Source organism: Lontra canadensis, unplaced genomic scaffold, assembly GCF_010015895.1.
Source record: "Lontra canadensis isolate GAN:19392208 unplaced genomic scaffold, GSC_riverotter_1.0 scaffold588, whole genome shotgun sequence".
Lineage (NCBI taxonomy): Eukaryota > Metazoa > Chordata > Mammalia > Carnivora > Mustelidae > Lontra > Lontra canadensis.
Genome location: NW_022631575.1, coordinates 35,373 through 51,054, shown reverse-complemented (window position 1 = coordinate 51,054; position 15,682 = coordinate 35,373). Strand labels below are relative to the sequence as shown.

Below are 15,682 nucleotides of genomic sequence, written 5' to 3'. Positions count from 1 at the left end.
TACACTAATGCAGAAGTTAATAATAGGAAGAACTTTTGTGGGGGGGGTGGTAGAGGGAACTCTGTATTTTCTGTTCAATTCTTCTGTAAACCTAAACTGTTCTTAAAAAAAAATCAGGGGTACCTGGGTGGCTCAGTGGGTTAAGCCTCTGCCTTTGGCTCAGGTCATGATCCCAGGGTCCTAGGATGGAGCCGTGCATCAGGCTCTCTGCTCAGCAGGGAGCCTGCTTCCCCCCCACCCCTCCGCCTACCTCTCTGCCTACTTGTGATCTCTGTCAAATAAATAAATAAAATCTTAAAAAAAAAAAAAAAGAAAAAGAAAATAGATGCAGGAAAATTTTAAAAATAAATAAATAAATAAATATCAATTAATTTAAACAACAACAACAAAATAGCAGATGAACAAAACCCAGCCAGATCACAAAGCCCACATGGTGTCACTGTCTGATGGACCCAAACACAGGAGAAGTCCATGAGCAGGAACAATTACTCACTAGAAATATGGGGCTGGGGTTGGGGGGAGGGGAGACAGTGAGACAAGAGCAGCTGAGCCTGGAGGTGTTCATCCACTCCAACCGTGGGCGAAGCCTGGAGCCTTGTGGAGTCTCAGAACCATCCACCCAAAGACACCAGAGATGAGGGAAGAAAAGGGTCAGACACAAGTGGGGGAGGGAAACAGGGCCAGAAGATCTTAACTATCTCAGAAACTAGGTCTCCTACTTTTTTAATAAGAAACAGCAGGAATGAGAATTCTGAAATTAATTAAAAGTCACCCTGACCCACATCTCCTTCTAAAATTTAAGGAAAATATATTTTATCTAAAAAGAGCCATAATAGGATGCCTAGGTGGCTCAGTCGGTTGAGCCACTGCCTTTGGCTCAGGTCATGATCCCAGAGTCCTGGGATCAAGTGCCACATGGGGCTCCTTACTTGGTGGGAGCCTGCTTCTCCCCCTGCTTGTGCACACTCTCTCTGACAAATAGATAAATAAAATCTTTAAAAAGAGCCATAGTGAAGTATCAAAGTCAAATCCCTATTAAATCATACCAAAAAAGAGAATAAGGAGAGTAACGATCCCTACAGAAAATAAGAGCCACTAGAAAAGATGTAACCACAAGACAGACCAAATGTACCCTTCCATTTCAAAACAAGCTACCTTTCTTCTCGTTAATTAAGAAAATAATGGGACACACGGCCGGCTCAGTCAGTGGAGCATAGGACTCTTGACCTCAGGGTTGTGGTTCAAGCCTCATGTTGGGTGTAGAGATTACTTAAAATCTTAAAAAATAATATGTAAGATACATATATGATAAATGGTACGTACAAAACAACAATACAAATTTTAAAAAACTCTTGAAACGAGGTGACAGAACGAGGGACAAAGAACGGTGCAAATGAGCAGAACAGATCTGCCTCAGGGAAAAGAGAGGGCAGAGAGGAGAGCAATCTTGGACTCAAGAAGAAAGGAAGTAGTATCAAAAAGGATTCAAAAGAAAGTGACACTCTTAACTTAGCAATTTTATCTGCATTTCAGAAATCTCCTCAAAGGAATAATCATGGATGTTGTGAAAAGATGTGTGTGCTATCACTGCAGTGTTTTTAGTGGTTCCCATCCCCAGATGAAAATAACTTTCTGAAACTATAACTACAAAACCCTTTAACTGTTGAAGTATTTATCTATTTTCCCAATTTGACCTTGGTTTTCTAAATAAACTGGGGTCTTAAAATAAGGCACCTTATAAGGATCCACGGCCTACTGTCAGATCAATGGTGGTTCATTAAAAGCATCATTATGTTCTGCTGCTTAAGAACAAAGCATGTTCAGGGCACCTACGTGCTCAGTCAGTTGAGCGTCTGACTCTTGGTTTTGGCTCAGGTCATGATCTCAGGGTTCTGGGACTGATCCCTGTGTCAGGCTCCACACTCACTGGGGGGGATCATTTGAGGATTCTCTCTCCCTCTCCCTCTCTCTGCCTCACCACCCCATGCTCACATGCTCACACCCTTGCTCTATCAGATAAACAGAGCAATCTAAAAGAAAAAGAATGAAATACATTCATTAAAATGACCATTTATCATTGAACAGAGAGCAGCAGAACTTACTTTGATGTATCCAAATGTTGGCAGGGTTTGGTTGGATAACTTCCTTGGCATGTCTATTTCTAGATTAACATGGTGTCTATCAGGACAGATCCTTTTGTCTCTGAAAAAAAAGTAACTGGATTTTAAAAACAAAAATAAGACGATAATTTTTAACATGAATTTTAAACTATTCTTCAGGAAAATGAATCTATAATTGAAATCAGAGGACCTTCATTCTAAATAATTTTAAGTAGCCATATTAAATAATTCAGATGACACAACATGCACATTAATGAAAAGAGGCCCTAAAATTTAATTAACACGCAATAAACTTAAAGAGTTACTCCATCATTTCTCTAGACATTCTGTAAATGAACAAAATGTACTTGAAAACAAAGACTCTGAATCAGAAATTTATCACAACAACCCAAAACAAAGGCTAATAATTAACAACTAAACCAGAAGTCATTCTGTAACCCAAACTGAGAAATAAAGCTTTGGTTTCAAAAGTCAATAGCATAACATTATATGTTAATAAAAATATTAAAAAATTTTTTAAAAAGTCAATAGCATAATCAAAATCACTAATAACCTCTTTAATGTACCATAGTTCAAAAAGTTCATGTCAATAGTTATTTTAAGATGAAACTCAATGTACTCGATACACATCAGACATCTCCTACCCAGTCCCCGTGATTGCTGATCAAGTATTGGCATCGTGTCTGCATCAGTGAGAAGGCCCCCATGACTGCTGATATCCACGCTCTCCAAACTGATTTACAGCATCAACACATGTGCTCTCAAAAGCCAGGTAATGTTTCTGAGGAAACGGACAAGCCTATTCCAAAATGCACGTGGAGATGCCGCTGACTTAAATAGCCAGAACAACCCTGATGAAGAGCGAAGTTGAAGAACTCACATACCAGCTTGTAGGACTCACTAGAATACAAGCTACAGTGAGAAAATGCAGTACCAGCATAAGGACAAAGAGACCAATAGAACACAGAGAGTCCAAAAGTGGACCACACACTATCATCTGGTTTATGTCCAAGGCACCAACTCAGGGAGAATGCAGCGACATTTTAAATAAAGGATACTGGAACAAGTGACTATCCACACAGGAGAAAGTAATCCTTGCCCTGTATCTCACACTCTACGCAAACATTAACTCACCCTAGATTACACACTTAAGTGTGAAAACAGTCTATAAAACTTCCAGAAGAAAATACAGAAGAGTGTCTTCATGACCTAGAGATCAGCAAGTATTTCTCACCTAAGGACACAAAATAACAACAACCAGAATATACTTCACCAAAATTAAAAGGTCTGTTCATCAAAAGACTCATAAGAGTGAAAAGGCAAGCTATGGACCGAGGAGAGATCTTCTCAAGGCACACCTCTGACAAAGCAGTTATATCTAGAATGAATAAAGTACACCAACCGACCAGGAAGAAAAAGGGTAACACCCGATAACTTCAAAAATGGGCAAAAGACCTGAACAAGCACTTTAAAGAGGATGGTCAAATGTCCCACAGGCATGTGAAAAAACACTCATTATTATATTAATTACTCGGGAAACACAGATGTAAACCACGGTGTGCCGCTATGCCCCCAGGGCCACTCTGTCGGGGAGGGTGTGGAGCCATGCATCTCTGTCACCCACTGCGGATGGGACTGTGAAACAGTCACACACCTCCGAAAGGTTACATGTGTGCTCACCCTGTGGCCCAGCAACCCCACACCAAAGTCTACACCCCAAGGAAACAGGTGTACGTTTCCGCAAAAAGACACAGCAGCTTCATCCATAACAGCCAAAAGCTGGAAACAATTCACAGGCCCATCAACGGTGACTGGAAACATATTCTGTGTTCTATGTATGCAACACAATCCCACGCCACTAAGTAGACAGGTAAATTAATCGATCCAAAGCACAGAGGACCATAGAGGAATGTCACAGACAGTAAGTTGAACGAACAACTCCATTTACATAATGTTGGGAAACGAGCAAAGTTCATCAGCATGGATAGTGGGGGGCGGTTACTTCTTGGGGGGCAGACTGGGAAGGAGTCCCCCAGAGGTGGGCGGCAGTGTACATCCTGTGTACACACGGAAAGGTCATCCAGCAATAAACATATCACTGTGCACTTTACTGTACATTCCAGTTTTTCAAATTAACATATAATGTATCACTTGCCCCAGGGGTACAGGTCTGTGAATCATCAGGCTTGTTACCTTCCAGTTTTTAAAAAAATGACTGGCTTACTTGCAAAAACCAAATGCCTTAAGATATGGACAGAGAGGCCTTCTGGCTTTTTTATCTTCCTTGGCTTCCAGAACCCCCGCAGTAAACTCATACAGCTCCGACGGGATCTCGGCACCCGCCCGCTCCAGGTAGCGCACGACGCCGACTGCGTGGCACGCGCTCCTCTCCGTCAGCAGCAAGACAGATTTGGTCTTCTTATCCGCCTGTTCTGCAGGAGAACCCTTAAAATCGGGGGGTGAAGGAAGGCAACAGGTCATCCACCCCAGTCTAAATGACAAAACTTTGTGGATTCTGAATTTGTCATTGCGCAGAAAATACCGGCAGAATATCTAAAGATCATGAAAGTTCATCAAACCTGCTCAGCGGAACTCTGAAAATGATCCGACATGCAGTACAGGCGTCCACCAAAAATTTTGGGGGAGGAAGGAAAGCTGAAGTGAATCACACACGTGGCGTTGGTGATGGCCAAGAGCGGTATGCAGTCATCCGTCAAGGCTGGACAGAAGGGTCCGAGAGTCACAAAGGAGGCTGCGGCCTTCCCGCACTTACTACAGAGCAATTCCAGGAACCGGACTTCAACACCGTTCTCTACTGCATCTCACTTTTTAGATGCCAACCAACTTCTTCCTCATTTTTTTTTCCCCAAAACACCACAGCCCAGTGATGAGGTTCCAGAGAAAAGTGGCCTCCCTAATTTTAGCTTGGAAAATGCTTCTTTTTTTTTTTTTTTAAAGATTTTATTTATTTATTTATTTGACAAAGAGAGAGAGAGTGCGCAAGCAGGCAGAGAGGCAGGCAGAGGCAGAGAGAGAAGCAGGCTCCCCACTGAGCAAGGAGCCTGATGCGGGGCTCGATCCCAGGACCCTAAGATCATGACCTGAGCCGAAGGCAGCGGCTTAACCCACTGAGCCACCCAGGTGCCCCGGAAAATGCTTCTTTCTATGACAAATCTAGGCTGTCCATCAATCTTTCACTTCTTTTATAGTTCTGACTTGTCGATCTCTAACATTGCACATTACAACCATCTGTGACAGATTTCATCGTAGGCACACACACGTTCATGTTCTGGCTGGAACCCCGGGGTGAAGGCCTACACTCACGGCTGCTACACTCGGAGGTCCGCAGGGCCCTGCCTTTGCCTCAACACCAAAATCTTGGCAGAGCTTAACCTTCATTTTGAAATTAACATTTCTAATAAATTCTCAGTAAATCTGGGAAATGATGAGAAATTTGGACATGAGCTATACAAACAAATGGAAGACATGATTCCTATTAGCTCAGCCTTCTCTAAATGGAAGTAGAAATTAAAACACTTACCTAAGACAATGTGAGAGCCAGAACTTAACTTCTTCTTCCACTGTTCTAAAACACTTTTTAAATTAAAAACCACTTCTTTATGCATTTTCAAACAAAATATTGAACTGCTTTCTATTACCTAAAGATGAAACCAAATAGGCCAGTTCAGAGTCAGGAACATAAGCTTGAAATTAATTGTTCCATCAACAATTATCAGTATAAGACATTTAAAATTATCTGTGATGGTATTACCTCATTGATCTACAACTTTTAAGAACAAGATGATTGTAAACGGAAACAAATATATTTCTAAAATTCTATAGTTTGTTTCTAAACACTTGCTCAAATGAAGCCAACGTTTTGCTACAACCATTTTCCTTCCTTTTCAAAAATGCGTGCACCCACACATGTGTATGCATACGCACGTACACACACACCCAACTTATGTGCCAGCATGCCCCAGGCAGTCCCGACACCTCCACTTCATCACTGCTGAAAGGTGGCTGTACTACTGATTTATATATTTTTAATTTTTTATAGAATCTTTTTTTCAAAAGATTTATTTGAGAGAGAGAGCGCACATGTGTTGGCGGTGGGGGCAGAGGGGCAAAGGGCAGAGGGACAGAGAGACTCTCACGCAGACTTCCCGGGAGTGTGGAGACTGACGCGGGGCTCGATCTCAGGACCCTGAGGTCAAGACCTGAGCCAAAACCAAGTTAGGCTGGAAGCCTAACTGACTGCACCACCCAGGAGGCCCTGCTTCTTACATTTTAATTTGTATTTGGCTTCATTTCTACATTTTACTATCCATGCAGATTTAGATTATTTAAATAAATCTGTCACCAGCTTAGTGGCTTTTCTGGCCACACGATCTATCTCTTGGTGTTACTGTCTCTATGTTTTTAAACAGAGGATACAGAAGTCGCTGGCATTTCTTTATGAATGGGACAAATTCATTGACAAAACACAAGGTACTGGCCTCCTTGGGGAACACCTGCTCGGCTCTCCCCCCGAGGACAGGCCTCCTGCTGTTCTGTCTCATTGCTACGCATACTCCACAGCCCCGGTCTCTTCTGACTGATGATCAACTGCTAATGTCTTACCCCCTGTCAAATACTTAACTACCGGTAATTCTCTGATGATTTCGAGATTCCATCTTGGTTTAAACACACAGTAAGGGCACTGTATGGGCTCACCTTACACACGGTTTCTGTTTCAGCTACAGAACCAGTGAAGATCAAGGTCTTTTGTGCTTGACTTGGAATAAAATCTAGAGTCTGGAGTAAAGTAGAGGTTTTTTCACATTCTAGGCAAAGGCGCACTACCTGGTGATGAAATATAGCAACAACGTGGTTTTAAAAACATATTCGAGGTGCACCAGTTTCACTTTTCATCGGTAAGTGAGATCTTAACAGAAAAATGTACAGAAAATCAATATGGATTATTGTGCATGAGATTAAAGCTGTACTATTTTAGGAGGCAGCCACCAAACCAAGGCTCCTGGCTTTGTGTTCATCAGCCCCCACCTCCCATTCGCCCACGAGCCTGTACCTGCTGGACGCTGCCGTAGAGAGCAGCCTCTTCCAGGGCCGTGACCACGATGTAGGGGTCGTTCATGAACTCCTTGACCAATTGCTCTATGTGTCCGCTCCAGTGAACACCCACAGCAACAATCTGATGTGGTGAAGATTCCCTTTCTTCAATGTCAATATTTTTTTTAAAGTTATCCAGTATAGCAAACATCTAAAAAAATTAGTAGAATTAATTCCACTTTCATTTCAGAAGGGGATAATCACTGGTTGACAGAACATGACCGGTAAAGAACTGTACACTTTCTGTTGTCAGAGTGCGGGAAGGCCTTTCCAAACAAAAGAGAAAAACTAGAAGGAGAGAATGTTAAATATAAACATAATAAAACACAAACAATATCTGGGTGAATGTGTAACATATATAACAAAGCATTAACATCCTTATATTAAAAAGGTCTACAAACAGACTACAAAAAGATGATCCTGCCAACAGAAAATAAGCAAGGAAAATGAACACGCCGCCCAGAGAAGAACTGTACCAGTGGCCAGTACGAATGCTCAGCTTGACAAGTAATCAAGGAAATACAGGACGCTCACGCGAGATGCCACGTTTAACACGCCGACTGAAAACGAGAGCTGGCCTAAGGCTCTCCCCCTGCCCGGGGCATGGGGCATGGGGCGTGGCAGCACGCTGTCCACGGGGGTCTCTGCTTTCAGAAAGGCAACTGCACGGTGCGGTATACTGGATATTAGCTTTGCAAATCAGAACTGAGGCTTTAGAGACATTCCCAAACCCTGCAGAGGCCCACACGGTCAGTAAGCGACAAAGCCTGGACTTGAACGTGGGGACGTCACTGCTGCCACATGAAATGCTTGTGGTCCTCCTGTTACACTGCGCCTAAGAAACGCCTTCCTGTAAGAGTTCATAGTCTGTGATCCATTAATCCCCTCCTAGAAATAGACCCTAAGGGAAATGTGCAAAAAAGACCTATGTTCTTTAGAGACATACACACAAACAATGCTAAATGTCCAAAAATCGGACCATTTAAAAAAGTTATGTTATGCCCACAGGATTCCATCCTGGCCTGTGGCCAGCGAAGAATCACACCGCAGGACACCGCTCTGACACTGCTTACTGAAAATGCAAGTTATGAGCTAGCCATAAAGTAAGGCCTGATGTTGTCAGTTCTGCGGATCAACTGGAATTAGAAAAGGGATTTAGAATTATAAATTACAACAGGTATTACAAACAGGGATTACTCCAAAACAGAAACAGTGATTACCTCCAAGGGTAACACAATGGATGCTGGGGCTTTTCAAGTATTTTTCTCTATACCCCAAATTTTCTAGAATAAAACTTACTGCTTCCATAATCATAAAAATATCAGTACTTTAGAAAACCTCACCAGAAAATTTTTGCTCTCCAAAGAGAACTTTAAAATTTGGGAAGGAGGAGGGATGCTGGGTGGCTCAGTCGTTAAGCACCTGCCTTTGGCTCAGGTCATGATCCCAGAGTCGTGGGACTAAGCCCATCAGGTGCCCTGGTCAGGGAGGAGCCTGCTTCTCCCTCTCCTTCCCACTCACTCATGCTCTCACTGTCTCTGTCACTCACTCTCTCTCAAATAAATGAAAAAAATCTTAAAAAAATTGGGGAAGGAAATTTCAGACAAACTCTCTTCAAAATTATAAAAGTTAAATGGAAAATCTTCCAAGATTAACTGGCTCCCCCCCCCACCACCAATAAACACATCCTCTCCTGATTCCTAAAAGCAGGTAAGTCCTCAGTCACATATACACTTATTTCTGAGTGATAATGACTTCGGATGGAGGCCACACTTACCTCCTTACTAGCTTCAGAGAACAGCACCTCTACCTCATCCAAGATGAGATGACAGAGTCTAAGAAATAACAAGCTCTGGTATCTGAGAAGTCTCAGGAGGCTGTGGGGTGTTGTAACGATGACCTCACCTACGTGTGGAAAGAGAAGATGATGAACATTCAGGTTTTCCACAGGTTTTCCCTCACGTTTCCTTTGCTAAGATGCCACATACTTCTAGACCTGAGGTCTAATGGGGCACAAAACGGTTTTTCTAGCTGGGGGGAGGGGTGCGTCCTGCTCGTCCAGGCCAACACCTGTCCTTATCTAACACCTGGGCTCCCACAGGTGTTTGTGCTCCTGAAAGGCAGGGGCGGGGGCACGGTCGACATCTAATGAACAGGAGGTATTCGATAAATAGTGGGTAAAGGAGATCATAGCATTTTCTCAGTGGAACGCCTGTGAGCCAAGGTCCAACCTTCATCCTTCTGTGCCCGCCCGTAAGGGACATTGAGGTCCCACCTGTAGCAGGACAGGTAACACCATCGCACAAGCCCGTGTCCCGGTCAGCAGCGGCGCCCGCCTGGCAGGCCTCCACTGCCCTCTGCAGGGAAAACCAAACAGCTTAGAAAGGATGCTTACACCCCCTTGGAAGCTTCATGTTTTTGGCTTCATCTTTGTGGAGTCCGATTGTTAACAACATGGGATGAAGAGGCCTGGAGGACGTGCTATAGTCTTCCAGTAATTCAAAAATAAACTGAGCCTTTTTCCACCCAGGGCACACGATGACTGCCAGAGGCTGCAAAGACAAATTCACATAATTTGGGGCAAAAGTTAGGGATTGAACCTAATGTATGCTGAAGCATGCAGACCATCTCCTGGCACGGGGGAAGCACTACCTAACTCATTTGCTATCATCATTATCCTGGAAGTCAGAAAGGATATAATTTCATTAGAATGGATTTAGACACACGGACTCAGATTCCTCTAGAGCTTACACCAATTAATATTCACGAATATTAATTCACTGTGTCTTTAAAAGACTCTCACAGGGTAGGACCTATTATCACCTCACGACGTCACATATGCGGGGTGTGAGGCACAGAGAGGTAAAGTTAGTTGCCCAAGGCCGCACAGCTAATAGCTAGGAGCAACAGGATCTGAACCAGGCGGTCTGGCTCCAGGGCTCCTGCTCCCAGGGACCAGGCGAACTAACGGCCTCCTGAAAGGGGCTTTAGAAAAGGGCATCACTTCTGTAGGGGGTATCTGAGGGCAGACAGCACACCGAGGGCGCACGGCCTGCCACACACCCTCCCAGACACATGCCCTCAATGGGCTGCAGACCAGCACAGGTCTCCCCTCTCCTGCATGCAGATCCAGGTGGGCGCCGGCTTCTGGGCACCCGGCCTAACAGCAGGCAGACCACAGGGATGTGGTGAAAGCAGAGGACACGAGAGGTAAGACCCGGACATCCTTTCTGACCCGGCCCCAGTTCTATCGCAACACAAGCAGCGGCTGGTCCACAGGGGTCAGAGGCTCACTGAGGGACGCAGATGGGAGGTCAGTACACAATAACCCAGCCGACCCAGATTTCCAAAGGGCAAGCATTAAAACTGCATGGCAGGAGGAGGACAAGGAGCATCTCTCCTACATGCAACGCTGTCTTTTCTTCCCACGATCTGCCACCTGAAGATGGAGCTGTCCGCACCGTGTCCTCTGACACACGTCTGAGACAGAACTCTTCTGCACGTGGTTCGCCTGATAGCCCAGACCCCGCAAAGCAGGACTCGCTACCCACCATCACCTGACCCCACATCCCACTGCTCTCCTTTCCAGCACCCTTCACGACTCCCTGCAGACTCCCACACACGGAAAGAATAAAGTAGGGGGTCGACAACAGTGTGGGCTACTGTGAAATAATTAAAAGAATAGGGGACACAACAACAGAAAAATCTAAATTCTAATCCCACCTTGTCTCACCTGTCAGATGAAGCTAATTTTCTCACCTATGAAACAATGAAAACCGTACACGGCCTGACCATCTCCCAGGGTGACTGTCACAGACGATTTATATCAGTAGAAGAAGTTTATAAGCTACATATTCATCCCAAATGCCAGAAACCTCTGGGCTCAGCCAATGGCCACAAAGGGGGCTCAGGGGAAGAATCACTGTCAGAGAATCAACGAGTCTGGTAAGTTCCTGTCTTGTCATGGAAACCAAATGTGTAATGGAACCCAAACTTCACCAAAGGTTCAGCGTAAAATTTAAATATTTAGGCCACGCTGTTGTGGAAACAAGACAGTCTTCAACTTACTCCGTTTCTGCTTGGTAAAGACTTGTAGCAGCCCCCCATCTGCAGAATTGTAAGCACGGGTGGGAGGTAGAGCAGGGGACTGTTTCCACAGTGAGAGATGACCACCACGTCACAGCCCCGGGCTATGGGTGGCCAAGAGTAGGATTCTGCGTGGCTGGGTCCCGGGAACCTGTTTCTCTGAAGAGCCTGCAAAACAGCCCCCCAAAAAGCACGAATGAAGCACAGGAAACTAACACAAGCTCCATCTCTTTGTTCACCTCCCCTCCCACCCCAACAGCAACTACACACGGCTTATTCTGGTATTTTCTAAGACCTCACTTCTCAAGTCCCTGTGTCTCTTCTCAGCACCAAACTCCTGGCCTAAGACGCTTGCCTTTCTAGGCTCCAAATTAAAACCAGGTGCCTAGAGCTCACCAGAGCAAGGACGTGGCTCCTCCCAATAATCTGTGAGTACATCAGGCTTTACTTACAAAGCTGGGTTTTTTTAAACATGCCTTTATTGGGGCGCTTGGCTGGCTCAGTTAGAGGAGCATTCAACTCTTCATCTCAGGGTCGTAAGTTTGAGCCCCACACTGGGTGTAGAGATTGCTTAAACAAACTTAAAAAAAAAAAAAAGTGCCTTTATTTATTTTTCTACGTAATGGTCACTAAAACCTCCCAAGTGTGGCAACAGAAAGAGTTCTCCAGCCACACTTGACCCTACGTTCCAAGAGGCTGAACTCATGAGCACAATTTGTGCATGACGTCCTTGTCCCCCAGCCCTGAGCCCCAGGAGCGGCGCAGACCACCGACTGGGTGTCCCTCATGCAGCCGTCACTCTGTGGCCTCCCGGCACTGTCCCTGCTGTCTGCAAGACCAGTCATCCTTCTTGGCTGACAGTCTTGCTCTGGTGGGGAACATACTTCCGGAGCGTCCTTCTTGAGTCAATTCTTGAGAGGCTCTTGCGTGTCTGAAAACGTTTTCATTGCTAGTTTCCAGTGGACATCAAGATTGTGAAGAACTTTTCGCCAGGAAGTCGGAATTGGCGCCTGAAGCGCCCCCTATTGGAGTGATCCTGCCTCCTCTCTGTGCTGGGCTGTGGGAGGGGAACTCTCCTAATTTGTTCAGTCCTTCCATGAGGACTGGAAACCACTTGTGTATTGCTCTTATAATTTTCTGCCCACTTCCTCTGCTCTTCTAAAAAATTGGGGCACCTGGGTGGCTCAGTGGGTTAAAGCCTCTGCCTTCAGCTCAGGTCATGATCTCAGGGTCCTGGGATCAAGCCCCGCGTCGGGCTCTCTGCTCAGCAGGGAGCCTGCTTCCCCCTCTCTCTCGGCCTGCCTGTCTGCCTACTTGTGACCTCTCTGTCAAATAAATAAATAAAGTCTTAAAAAAAAAAAAATCCCCACTTCAGGGACTGGACCTTGAAATGACCCTCAAATTGTTTCCATTTCCATCTTGTCTGTTTGCTCTACTTTCTGATAGTTTCCATTTTCTCCCTCCAATCTGCTGGTTGGTTTCTAGCTCGACAGCGTTCTGAAATTCCAAGAACCATTTCTATCCTCTGGGCCTTTTTTATAACACCCAGTTATTGTTTGTAAGTACTGTTAATACTTATCTCTGAAGGTATTTATTTTGTAGCTTTTTTTTTTTTTAAAGATTTGTCAGAGAGAGAGCACAGGCAGGGGGGCGGCAGGCAGAACAGGCAGAGAGAGAAGCAGGCTCCCCGCTGAGCAAGGAGACCTATGCGGGACTGGATCCCAGGACCCGGGGATCATGACCTGAGCTGAAGGCAGCAGCTTAATCAACTGAGCCACCCAGGTGTCCTGTGTTATCTTCTTTCTACTGCTTACACTGTTTGTTTCCTTCAGAGTTTTATTTTGGTCTTTTTTTTTTTTTAATGCTTTTATTTTCTTTTTTAGGTGGGAGCTTTCATCAAATGTCTAAGGATCCCTGACGTCTGTTTGCAGGGAGAAGGCCCACTAAAAGCGGGCTGGAAGAAGTGTGGCCAGCGCAGAGCTCGGCACTATCAGTGCCGCACCCCCTAGAGGAAGCCAGGGCAGTGAGCAGGTGTCTTCTCTAGAAGAATTCATCCGAAGGACATTTCTAGGGTCATTCGGTTCCTTCAGAAAGATCATCCTTCCCGAGAGGCTGACTGTGGATGCTCAGGAAGAGGGAAGAGGGAAGGTCAGAGCCCCCTACTTCTCCTTCCTCTACTAGTCAACCACACTCTGCTGCCTGTTTTCCATCTTCCGAAAGCCTGCGGAAATTTCTAGGCCATTAAAGACTTTGCTCTCATTCAATTCATCCTCGTGGATTTAGTTTCTTTCTGTCCTTTTTTTTTTTCTGAATCAAGAAGGAAATAGATAAGCATGCATGATCAAATTACTAACTGAAATGGCAGGTCTCAAAAGCAGTTTTTTTCTTTTTTAAAGATTTTATTTATTTATTTGACAGAGATCACAAGTAGGCAGAGAAGCAGGCAGAGAGAAAGGGAGAAGCAGGCTCCCCGCTGAGCAGAGAGCCCAATGTGGGGCTCGATCCCAGGACCCTGGGATCATGACCTGAGCCAAAGGCAGAGGCTTTAACCCACTGAGCCACCCAGGCGGACCTCGAAAGCAGTTTTGAGAAGAACACTTGGAAATATAGCGTAACTGCCCTGGTAAGTTGTTGCTCCTTATAAGCCTCTTTCCAGAGACACATCTGAAAACTTATCTCAGAAAAGCATGAAGAGAGGCACCTGGGTGGCTCAGTGGGTTAAGCCTCTGCCTTCAGCTCGGGTCATGATCTCAGGGTCCTGGGATCGAACCCCACATCGGGCTCTCTGCTCGGCAGGGAGCATGCTTTGCCCCCCCACCCCGCCAACTGTCTGCCTCTCTGCCTACTTCTGATCTCTGTCAAATAAATAAAATCTTTTAAAAAAGAAAAGAAAAGCACGAAGAGTTATACAGTGGTTTTGCCAAAGAAATATTATTCACCTATAGGAAGTTAACCTGAAGAACACATGAGAACTTAATAACAAAAGCTTAACAGAGGATTTCAAAGGCTAAGAAATGACTCAAGTGCAGCCTTGGAAGGGTTTCCTAAAAATCCTCCTGTGTTACAACAGGTGAGCATTCCTCCAGGAGCCCGCCTTCAGGAGCACTTTTACCTTTCTCAGGTCTGCCGAAAGTGGCGCCGAGTCCATGGTCAAGCAAGGCTCGATCTTGTTCCGGAGCACGGCCAAGGGCTGCTGGGAGCCGGACCGCAGCCTCTGCAGCTGAGACAGCACGCCTGCCTGTCAGACGCCCGCTGGCAGATGCCCCGCCCCGCCCACTGGCAGAGCCCTGTCCCTGTCACACACAGCAACCCCCCAACCCTGCCAGCACAGGAAGTCAACCACTTTGGGAAAAGGAAGGACGGCTGAGGTAAATATGCTCATCAAAACCCACCCAAACTACCAAAATGAAAGGAAGAGCACCTACTAACCCTCCCACACCCCGCCAAATAATAACAATGTCTCTAAAACAATAATTCACTGGAGAATCTCTAAAAGGGTGTCTTCTTCAGGGAGAGACACTACCTAAGGGGGTTTCTCTTCTCATCTCAAATCCAGACGAGGAAGGAGAGAGACTGAAAGAGTAAAGAGTTGTCGTGGATTTTTAATTTTTTCTGTAGGATTGTCATACCTGCTGCAGATCAGAGATCCCATCCGCTCTCAAAGGATCAGGATTTAAAAACTGCAACAATCTATAAAGTAGTGAAAAGGGCAATGTGAAGGAAAAAGGAGTGTTAGTATTTCTTCAACTGAGTTATAATCTTAATTCTTCCTTGACAGAGATAAAATGAAACATACGGCTGGGCCTTAAGCTGTGCACACCCACTTATGTGCAGATTACTGTACATTACTAAAAATGTACTCTTTTGATTTTCTTGGTAACATTTTCTTTTCTCCAGCATACTTCATTTTAAGACGACAATATGTAATAAGCAAAACACACAAACACATGTTAACTGACTACGTTACTGGTAAGGCTTCTGGTCAACAGTAGGTTATTAGTGTAGCTAAGTTTTGGGGGGGGTCACAAGTTATACGCAGACTTTTAACTGTGTGGGAGGTCAGCACTCCAAATGTCCATGTTGTTCAAGGGTCAACCATATATCCCAAGGCATAGCTATGAAATTACTGCTCGTCCCCTTTTGTACTGTTTTTTGTGCTGCAAAGGCCACAGAGGTCAGGTCAGTATGGTGCTTGCCCCTGAACCCTGGCCCCCGGGCCATGGACACAGCACTGCCAATCCAAGGAACACTTGTTCTGAACATGAAGAAAGACTGCGTGATCACCAGGTAATCTCACGTTGCTGAGAAACCCACCGCTTTCTCCCTTCTGTGCCATAATCCTGAACCACGGGCAGAGTAACTGC

At 45.1% G+C, this 15,682-nt stretch overlaps 1 protein-coding gene across 1 annotated transcript in view; it reads right to left on the bottom strand.

Annotated features, from left to right (window-relative positions):
• Positions 1–2,102: 2,102 nt before the first annotated feature.
• LOC116863137 (putative ATP-dependent RNA helicase TDRD12) overlaps positions 2,103–15,682 on the bottom strand; it is a gene marked incomplete at its 3' end in the record, with an annotated part of 38,312 nt that continues 24,732 nt past the window's right edge. The window contains exons 11-21 of the mRNA XM_032850629.1: positions 14,948–15,008; positions 14,431–14,538; positions 11,301–11,486; positions 9,628–9,784; positions 9,010–9,137; positions 7,192–7,383; positions 6,837–6,965; positions 5,662–5,779; positions 4,700–4,839; positions 4,345–4,565; positions 2,103–2,202 (exon numbers count right to left, since the gene is read on the bottom strand). Of these exons, the coding sequence (XP_032706520.1) occupies positions 2,103–2,202; positions 4,345–4,565; positions 4,700–4,839; positions 5,662–5,779; positions 6,837–6,965; positions 7,192–7,383; positions 9,010–9,137; positions 9,628–9,784; positions 11,301–11,486; positions 14,431–14,538; positions 14,948–15,008 (1,540 nt within the window). The remainder of the gene's footprint in view (positions 2,203–4,344; positions 4,566–4,699; positions 4,840–5,661; positions 5,780–6,836; positions 6,966–7,191; positions 7,384–9,009; positions 9,138–9,627; positions 9,785–11,300; positions 11,487–14,430; positions 14,539–14,947; positions 15,009–15,682) is intronic.